Source organism: Magnolia sinica, chromosome 3, assembly GCF_029962835.1.
Source record: "Magnolia sinica isolate HGM2019 chromosome 3, MsV1, whole genome shotgun sequence".
Classification (NCBI taxonomy): Eukaryota; Viridiplantae; Streptophyta; class Magnoliopsida; order Magnoliales; family Magnoliaceae; genus Magnolia; species Magnolia sinica.
In genome coordinates this window covers 123,163,966-123,174,510 of record NC_080575.1, presented here as the reverse complement: position 1 = coordinate 123,174,510, position 10,545 = coordinate 123,163,966, and the positions used below count along the sequence as shown (strand labels likewise).

The 10,545-nt window shown below is 41.1% G+C and overlaps 1 protein-coding gene across 1 annotated transcript; it reads right to left on the bottom strand.

Moving 5' to 3' along the window:
• Window positions 1-4,250: 4,250 nt before the first annotated feature.
• Window positions 4,251-6,450, bottom strand: LOC131241093 (ervatamin-B-like). Its single transcript, XM_058239734.1, has 2 exons — window positions 5,873-6,450; window positions 4,251-4,883 (listed from the first exon to the last, which is right to left on the bottom strand). Exons 1-2 carry the CDS (start codon window positions 6,297-6,299, stop codon window positions 4,285-4,287), a joined length of 1,026 nt encoding a protein of 341 aa, XP_058095717.1. The 5' UTR covers window positions 6,300-6,450; the 3' UTR covers window positions 4,251-4,284.
• Between the last annotated feature and the right edge of the window lie 4,095 nt (window positions 6,451-10,545).

Here is a 10,545-nt window from a genome sequence, read left to right as displayed (position 1 = left end):
ACTGGTTCGATCTGAGTTCTATTCGAGCTGGGTTTGATCCGAGTTCAGTTGATCTAAGGCCAGCTCGAACTCACTTTTGAGCTCAAAAAATCAGCTCGACTCGACTCAAACTCAGCTTCAGATTGGGTCGAATTGAGCTTTTTTGAGTTGAGTCAAGCGAGTCGGTTCGTGTACACCCCTACTAAAGAGTTCCATCATGCTAATTAGACAGCCAATGCATGTATAGTGGGCCCCACATTCATGGGATTCGTCATCTCAGATAAATTCAGTGGGCCTAGTTGAATGAACAAGTCGAGTTCCAACTCAAGCATAATCCATACCTTATTTCCATTAATCATTCTTCCATTGTACCACTGGGCAAAATTTTGGAAGTGGATTGGGTGGTGTGTAGATGTGGCAAAGTTCTGTAGGTGTCACCATGATGTATGTGTTATTTCCGCACCATCCATCCATTTTGCAAGATCATTTTAGGGCATGAACCAAAAAATGAGGCAGATCCAAACTTTAAGCAAACCACATAAAGCAGTGGGGACAATGATGACCATTGTTGAAACCTTCCTATGGCCCACCATGATGTTTATTTGCCATTCAACCTGTTTATAAGGTCACATGGACCTAGACGAAAGGAAAACACAAATATCAACTTGATCCAAAAATTTTGTGGCCCCTAAAAACTTATTAATGGTAGGCAGTCAATCCCCACTACTTTTGGTGGTGTCGACCACTTCAGGTTTGAATTTGCCTCATTTTCGGGTTCATGCTTAAAATGATCTCGAGGTTGGTGGTGTGTAGCACACCACACGATATGCTTCCCAAAATATCACTCACAAGCAAGCAAGATGAGATACTAGAAAATGTAATGACGTTGTTAGATGATGCGATGGAGTTTCACAAGAAAAGTTTTTCAAGAAAATGTGATGAGGTATGAATGATTGCAAGTGTGATGGCCACTAGAAACGTGGAGTTATTTGATGGTGTGATGGGGCTCTACTAAAAAATGTGATAGGATAGTGTGCATCACATGATTACTAGTGTAAGAGCCACCAGAAAATATGATGGGGTTGTTAGACACTATAACGGAGTTTCACCAAATATTGTGATGGGGTGAGGATGTGCATCACATGATCACTAGTAAGTGTGATGAGAGCCACTAGAAAACATGATGTGGTAGGTTGTGCATCATATGATCATAAGTGTGATGAGAGCCACTAGAAAAATGTGTTGTTAGACTGCGCGATGGAGTTATACCAAATAATGTGATATGTGATGGGGTTACACCAGAAAATGTAACGAGGCCTGTTAGACTGTTATGGGGTAGGTATGCATCAATGATTGCAAGCAAGTGTGATGTGAGCCATTTGAAATTGTGGTGGAGTTGTTAGACTATGAGACGGGGCTCCACCAGAAAATATGATAGGGTATGGTATGGATCACATGATCATGAGTACTACGATAGCCATTAGAAAATGTGATGTAGTTATTAGATAGTGTGATGAGGTAGGTTTTGCATCACATGATCGCAAGTTAGTGTGATGACAACCACTAGAAAATGTGGAGTTAGCTAGTGTGATGGAGTAGTGTGCTTACATGATGATCGCAAGTGTGATGAGAGCTACTAGAAAATGAGTTGTTATATTGTGTGGTGGGGTTGTTAGACAGGTGATAGGGTTCGACTAGAAAGTGTGATGGGGTTTCACAAGAAATGTAATGGGGTAGGGTATACATCACATGATTGCAAGCATGATGAGAGCTACTAGAAAATGTGGAGTTATTCGAGTGTATGATGGGGCTCCACCAAATAATGTGATGGGGGTGGGGTGGGGGTGGGGTGTCATTACATGATCGCAAGTATGAGATGAGCAACTAGAAAATGTGATGGAGTTGTTAAAAAGTGTGATCGGATTCCATTAGGAAATGTGATGGGGTTTTACAAGAAAGTTTGATGGAGGTAGGGTACGCATCACTTGATTGCAGATAGGTGTTATGAGAGCCACTAGAATTCATTAAGCCTGACCCACCTGATTGGGCCAAAAATTCTAACCCATCACTCGACTTAGCTCGGAACTTGACTTGAACTTGACTCAGTTCGAATTGATTCTTCTCAGATCGAGTTCACTTAATATAAATATTTTGTGTGTGTGTGTATATATTAAAAACTTTAAAACCTAAATTCAGATTGAGCTTAAGCTTGGCTCGAGCTGGCCCAAGCTGTTGATGAGCTGAGTTCGAGCTGGGACAGCCTGCTGGTTGAGCCGAGCCGAGCTTGACTCGGTTTGGCTCGCGTATAGCTCTAATCCTGCCCACTGAGGCCAAAACTTTTCAGCTCGTTAGGACCACGGTTAGGCTGGGGCCCCATTGCCAACCCTAGGATCAGATGAGGCCTGATCCGCATGGTGGCCCACTATATAGTTCTGATCACTAAAAATGCCTGTCACTTCTAACTTGAAGTAGCAACCCTGTAAAACTCTCACAATATCCTGCATCGTTCATAGGTTGGGAGTTTGTTGAGTACAAAATTCTTAGCTTTGAGTGTTCTTTCATAATTGAAGTCATGAATAATGTGTGGATGTGCCAGTTCTCCAATTTAGTAGCCCGGAGAAAAATACATCAGCCGTCTACATTCAATTGAAAAGAGGCCTTGGATTGGATTGCTAGGTATTTTTGGCAGGCCCCACTTATCCAAATTATCCAAATTCAAAAACAAGGATACCGAACGTATCTTCCTATTTGAGGTTCAGAAAAGATTTCACTACATGCTAACCTCCCAGCAGGTTTTATTTGCCTGCTTACTCTCACCTGATTTCAAGATGGTATTTGAATCTGTTCAGAGAACTTGGCCACTGGATTAAAACGTGTAGACAATATAACGCCATTATGGTGTTTGAGTATTAACCCTCATACTCTGCCAGAGTCATCATCAAAGCCTGGAGTAGTTATATGGGGTCGGCTTTAGGAATCCTATCTTGCTAATCATCCATGGCCATATCCTCGGTAAGTGAACAAGCTTTCAAATCCCTTTTCACCACCTAAATCATAGCCTGGGAGATTGCCTTTTAAGGCCCTGTTTGGTTGCCACTTAAAAATGAATTCATCTCATTTTTAGTTTAAGAGTGATTATGAACTATAAAAATAATCTTAGTAATCCATATTGATCTAATTAAGATGAAATCATTTTTGACTGGCAACCAAACAGGGTCTTATTGAATGTGCAAATTAACGAAATAAAGTCTGTATTCCATTAACTGGCCTTTTTTAATAATGGGAATTGATCATACTATATCCATATGGGGCAATGTTGGGCATGCAGCATGAGCAGAGATTGAGTGTTGCAAAAATGTTTTTTTTTTTTTTTTTTTTTTTTGTAATGTGTATTTTTATTTTTATGTTGAGATGGTTAGGTCATGTGCAAGGCTCCGGTAAGGAGTGTGTCATTTCTGCTTTTGATCTGTGTGCATGTTTGTGTTAACAATTCTACCTCATCTCCACTACAACTACTCAAAGCAGAATCTGGCAGATTAGCCCAACGATCAGGAAATAGAGGTTAGAATCAGAAAATTGAGAGAGAAGATTCTCTCTATATGCTCTGATACCATAAAGTAATAGGCCGTTAGAAGTAAACCCACCTTGAATTGGATCACACGGATCCCTTGTATCTATAGAGTTATAGAGTACAAGAGTTTATTTGGATAGATTATAATTTGAATTGAAAACTGAAATTTGAAGCCTTCATGATGGAATGATAACCACACGGAGGTAGTTGCGATGGAGATGAGGTAGGATTGTTAGCAGTTTGTGCATAAATAGCTGCATGTGGGGCTCACTATTGCTATGTATGTCAGCTTGTCCATCCAACAAGGTTGGCCCATCATGAAAATAGGATAGCCAAGAATTTTGCTAAAATAATGGAGCACCCAAAAACCTTGAAATTCATGTTGAGGACCGTCTTGATGGTTGGATCGGCTTGATATTAGGGGCATCCCATTTTCCTAATTACAAGGCAATCATGTTAAACCGGTTAGATGCTAATGGGCACATGTACACAGATCGAAAGTGGACCTCCAAAATTTCCACTACTGACTCTAAATGGCTGTGTGTAAGATCACTACAATTCAGAATGAGGGTATGAAGATTTACTGAGAATTCATTCCACACCAACTGACGATTCTTGTATTCAAAACTATCTATAATGCATATCATATTAATCATAGATAAAAATCAACATCATATATGTTTCAATACTTTCATATGTCATAAAATTCAATAAGCAAACATCTAATCTTTGTATCACTTACTATTCTTGATAGGGTACGACGCTTGCATAGCAATACCACACAAACCTTGTTTGTCAGACACACCACGTTTCATCCTGATATATCCATCCTCACCCCAAATGACGCCCCATGAGTTCTTCACTAGCCAGTATTTTTCTCCCTCTCCTTCTCCATAGCCAACCACTGTCACTCCATGGTTGAGCTGGGTCCCACATGAGCCATCATAGATACCTTCTAAGTAGAACTGGAAGTCCAAGTCACCTGCATCAATCGCGACGGAAACTGGCTGCTTGGCTGCCGCGGCCAACAGACTACTCTCACTGTTGGCTGGCACGTTCTCATAGCCGCATATCTTTGCAACATGGCTCTGTAGCTTCTTAGTGTCACAGGAGCCATCCATCCCCGTGTAAGGGTAGTTCTCTTCGGCAGTGAGGCCACCGTTATTCTTGATGAATTGGAAAGCGTTATTCATGAATCCACCATTGCAGCCTTCGTCCTCACCATTGACGTCGCAGTCCACTAGCTCTTGCTCTGATAAGGACACTAATTTTCCGCTCTTGATCTGGGTGATGCCCTCTGTGGCAGCAACCGCCGAGAAGGCCCAACAAGACCCTGTTTGTTAAAATGGAAAGCAAGCTTAGTAGAGAATTTTAAAAATTAGGGAAAAGGTCTTGTGCACCAAGCAGATGAAAATACTGAAATGCATTTCAAAATGAACTTCTGAAAATTTGAATTTTGAGACTTTACAAGACCATCTTTAAATGGTAAGAGATGATGTGTGTACCACTCTCAGCAAGCACCATGTACAAGGAAGCCCATCCCTATGAATGGTTTGAATTATTGAAACATGAACTCAAATTCAACTACTGTCTATTATGTAGAAATAGCGTATCCTCAAGAGGCATAAGAACAAACCCTGACCTTTTTACAACTGCTTCTCCTCCTCTCTCCCATTTCTTTTGGACCACTTCCTTTCTCTCTATATACATCTGACTAGTATAAGCAAGAGAAACGCTTATTGCAAGCAATCTAATGCACATGTTTGCTTAGGAGGACCATGGCCCTTCGTCCAGTGGGGGATAGATATCATTGGCCCTGCCAACCGGGAAAAGTCAAACGAAGTTTGTAGTCGTCACGGTGGACTACTTCATCAAGTGGGCTGAGGCCGAGCCATTGGCCAAGATCACTGAATAGAAAATTACCGACTTCGTTTGAAAAAATATCATATGCTGGTACAGAGTTCTGCATACTATCATTTCAGCCAATATGAAGCAGTTCAACAATGACCGGTTCCGAGGTATGTGTGGGAACTTTAGAATTCGAAACGCTTACTCATCACTGCAGCATCCTCACGCTAACGGTCAAGTGGAGGCAATCAACAGTTTCCATCCGGTCATATAAGGTCATGGCCCAAAAAAATCTGGACCGTAGAGGAGCCAGCAAGCTAAACATGTGAAATGCATAGAAAATCATGCCAGAAAACATGTGAAATTAGAGTAAGTTAAGCTAAAATCAGGCTCCTAGCTCGAGCCATATCGCTTAATCAACTAAGTGATTTAGTGTGCAAACAGGGCATAGAAGGGCGAAAAAAAGCAGCATACCACATAGACCTTGGTCCTTGATTTCAGTGACGGCTCCTTTCTTCCTCCAATCAATGCTACTAGGCACATCCGTCACATTCTCATACATAAACCGTCCATTCCCCACATGGTCTACAGGCTTCAAAAAACCCAAATACGTGGCCCTAAACTCCTCGTTTGTCAAGTCGGCAAACTTGTTATCGACGAGCTTGTATGAGTAGTTCTTGGAGTTGATGAAGTCGATGAATTCAACGTTCTGACTGTATATCTTGAAGCGTAGCTCCTTCTCGCTACTATTCTTGTAAATGCGTCCATACCGGTCCATCCATTTGTTGTACCGATCGATCAAGCCGTCGTTCTCCTGGACCCTACATGGGACTAATGGTATCCAAAAGGTCCACATCAGCACAAGAGCAAAGCATGCATGTCTTAGGATTGGTCTAGCCATGGTAAGGTTACAATGTGAGGAGGTGGGCCTTTCGTTATATATAGACAATGGGCCTCGTTTATGTGTTGGAGAGAAATTTGCGTTTTGAAATAAGTTTGAATAATGGGGAGTTAGTTGATACTCTGCCTATGTGTGAGTCTTGATACACAGGCACTCGGATGTTGTTACAAAGCATACATTAACTCAAATTAAGCGGACTCGATTGTGGAAATAACCGTCGAAAAATCATATAAGAAAAATCAGATCGAGTGAACAATACTAACCACTGATGCGTGGATACTTGTTTGTTGAAACAGGACCGTTGGGTATTTTGGTTTTTTACCGTTTAATAGAATTCCACCAATCCAATAGTCAGCTAATCAAATAATCTTAACTTTTGTTTCACGATACATCTAAACTGGAGCTAGCAATTTGGACAGTTGAGTTTGAATTATTTATATCCCACATACGCAATTTCTTAACAACTTATAAGTGCCTGTGTATCATCCATCACACTCTGCCGGAGTATCAAAATTTTTTCTCTTGAATAAAAGAGACGGATCCTGGACACGATGATTTCGCCTGTAGATTTTCAGTTTTTTTCTGTTAGGAGTTGCTTGTTTCCGTCTCCGTTTCTTGCACCTCAGATTCCATGTTTAAGGGACTACTAAAAATTGCACGTGGGCACGTGGGAGAATGATAGCAGTTTGCTCATAACGAGCAAGTGCTCTGCGTAACTTGATCCGGTCCATCAAAAGGATCCAACGGTTGATTGGCCACAGCCCAAAACACATACTAGCCAGACCATTGCCCACTCAAAGTGTAAAGTCTCCCAATCAGACCACAATGACTGGGACTGAAACAGATGGACAGGCTAGAAATTGTTGGCATAGCTTTTATAACCGTTAGTCTGTTTCATAAAATTATTGTGACCCACCTGATCAATGGACCTGCATGATTTTTAGCACTACTGAATATCTACAAAGCCATGCATCTGTTATATTAAGCAACTGTGGGATCCTTGTACAAAATCTATGTACTTTGCAGCCTGTTCTCTGACTGTTGTATTAACGTGTACTGGATCTGCTCCTTCCATCAGGTGGGCTATGGCATTTAGATCTTCTTGACTAGAATTTTGGCCATTTGAGATCACGGGTGGGCCATATCATACGCATGGAATGAAAAATAAAACTCTCAATTTACTTTGTACATTTTGGCCCACCCAATGATTTAGGTAGTTGGGTTTTTTTTGACGCTGATGATTTGTTTCATAGAGAAAAGATTGCAAACCGGTCCATACCATCACAAGATCAGCCCACATCTTCACATGATCATCCACATCTAACAAGGCTAGCTTAGATCCCAAGTTGTAATTATCTTTAATAAATATAAGCTAATTGCATCTATAAATACAATACTCATCCCCTCTCATTTTCAAGTTGCGAGAGAAACCATTCAATCACTAACATAGAGAACATTGTATGGTATCAGAGTAGGCCATCTTCTGGTGAGCGAAATCTCAGCCATTCCTTCAAGTAGAACCATCCCACCCACATGCCAGCCATTATTAATGTAACTTCATAAAGTGAGACAAAGCATAAATTATCAAGACCTCAAATTCATTACACATCTTCAGGTAAATCTACCAATGCTGGTACATTGACAGGTCAATCTAATCTAGCTATGAATATGGATCTGACAGCTTAGAAACTTGAATTGATCTAATATTACAAGTGTCCAACAACTCCATCATCACAAGATTATTTCCATTACACACTTACACTATCATGTGGAGTAGGGCAGTGACACGTCAACTTGCCGCAGTGCTCATTAGTAGAGATCTTTCCTTCCTACTTATCATCAGTCCCATCATAAAGAGAATAACCACATCATGATCAAATAATTATATATTCGTCCTGTAATTTACTAAGTGGTCATAATCTAATGAGGTGTTTTTGTTAAAAATAAATAAAATAAAATTCAAAATTAGAAGTTAATTTTAATAAGTAAATAAATATATAAATTATTTAAGCGTTCCTTAAATAGTGTATATAAACCGTCGGTAAGAGCAGGAATTTTTGCTTCGGACGAATTGTCCGCGTGCGCAGCATGGGTTGTTTGGGCACTTTATTAGGCACAGTTGGCACTTAGCTGCTATGAATGGATGTGGATGCCTTGAAGAGTCACTTTAGTATCTCTAAGAATTCTCTCCATTTTGCCAATAGCATGTTGAAATCCTGAAATCCATAGCCTATAAGTACTCTTCCTTAATATGTGATTGTTACGTCAAATTTTAAGTTTTTAAGAATAATCAGGGGAATCTATCTATGTCAAAATTTAAGTTTTTAAGAATAATTAAGAGAATCTATCTCTTTGAGCATCGATTTTCAGGCACTACACTTGAACGTTGAATGTGGACCACTTGAACATTGAGTATAGACCACATGATATTCCTTTAAAGCTTATCCTTTCATAAATACGACCCAATCAATGAGATGACTAACTTGATTAGGGAGCTAGCCCAGGCAAACTACCACGTGTTAGGCTGTGATGGGCTTGGGCAAGGTGGGCCACGACAAGATTTTGGGGTTGAACTTAGGTCCATGCCTTTTGCAGCCCATGAAGCTTTCAATGGCCATGGACCAAGGCTCGGTCCTTAACAGAAATTTGTTAAACTTGAGCCCCAGCATTAGAGGTCGGCATCGAGCCGAGTCGAGTCGAGGTGGGCCAAGCTTGGCTTGGCTTGTCCATGATGTACTCGAGTTTGAGCTTGAGCTCGAGCTTGGCCTCAAGCTCAACATTGAAGCTTGGCTTGTTTACCAAAGCTGTCGAGTCGAGCTAGTGGTTCGAGTCGAGTCGAGTTTACCTCGAATCGAGCTCGAGCTTGTTGGGTGAGAGAGTAATGGATTTTGTTCTTGATCCTCCTCCATTGATGAAAAATTCTAAAATCTTAAGAGAATCAAAGCAAAACCCGATGAAAAAACTAAACAAAGCTTCAAATCGGATGAGAAAACCTGTAAGAACCGATCTGTTCTTGTTCTTCTTCCACCAGCAAAAATCCAAGTATTAGAAAAGAAACAGAGCAGAACACAGATTAGAAATCCAAGCAAAGAGCTCTAGCCAATCAGATTATTGGATTTCCTTGAAACTCTAACAAATTTGAAAAGAACCTATCTCGAATTTCTTGAGTTTCTCGCCTAAGAAGTAGATCTCAAGAGATTGAAATCATACTATTGTGGAGCTGAAATGAAAACTGGTGGTGGTGTTCGGCGCGGGCGTGCGGCTGACAGTGGGCAGAGAAAGAGAAAAAAGGAAAAGGGAAGGGGGTTCGTGCGGTCGAGTAGAGACTCTAGGGTTTGTTTTTTATTTTTTATTTTTTATTTTTAAACTTAAAACTTATATATATATATATATAATATTTATTAATCGGGCCTAGTTCGAGCTTCGAGTCGAGTGGAGTTCAAGTCGAGTCGAGTTGAAATGCCCCTTGGTCGAGCTTGGCTTGAACTCAACTCGAGCTTCAAATAATTAGCTTGGCTTGGCTGGAATCGGCCATTCAAGCCGAGTCAATCCAAGCTGACTCGAGCCGAGTCGAGCAAGCTTTTCGAGCTAGCTTGGCTCGTGAACAGCCCTACCCAGCATAGCCCATCATGGGCCGTGGATATAGATCTCTAGGACCTGACTAGTGGGCCTGATCCACAGCTGAAGCGCGGCCCATGTCATGTCACTCGCTTGTTTTCCAATTGCATGGGGATGAGTCACACGTGTGTAAAGATTGGATCAGCTCGGTGATTCTATCTGTGAAGATTTCATGCATTTAACATTAGGCCAATAAGATCATTAGGTGGGCCACGCTTGCGCACAAAATTTTAAGCCGTTGACAATTTCTTTTAATTGTTCATACATCTTGTACATGAGTGGCCCACCCAATGATCATCGTTTTGGCCTGGATTTTTATACATGCCATCGACAGTGTTGGCCAACTCGATATCCCACACGTGTGACTCATGTCCACATGTAAGGTCCGTGCACGTGGGAGTGCAAGTAGCGTTTCTCTTGATTCAACGCACAAACCCTTACCCACCACAGGTGCACACGGAACCAGTAAACCAGACCACAACTGACCAGACCGCATAGTTTGGTCCAGATCTAAAGTGCACTGGCTCTGATATTGATTACAAAATTTAAAGAACTGGTTAGTTCGGTTCAATTCTCCATTTGGGGTTCTGTATAATTTAGAACTGGACCCCTTGGTCCATAAATATTT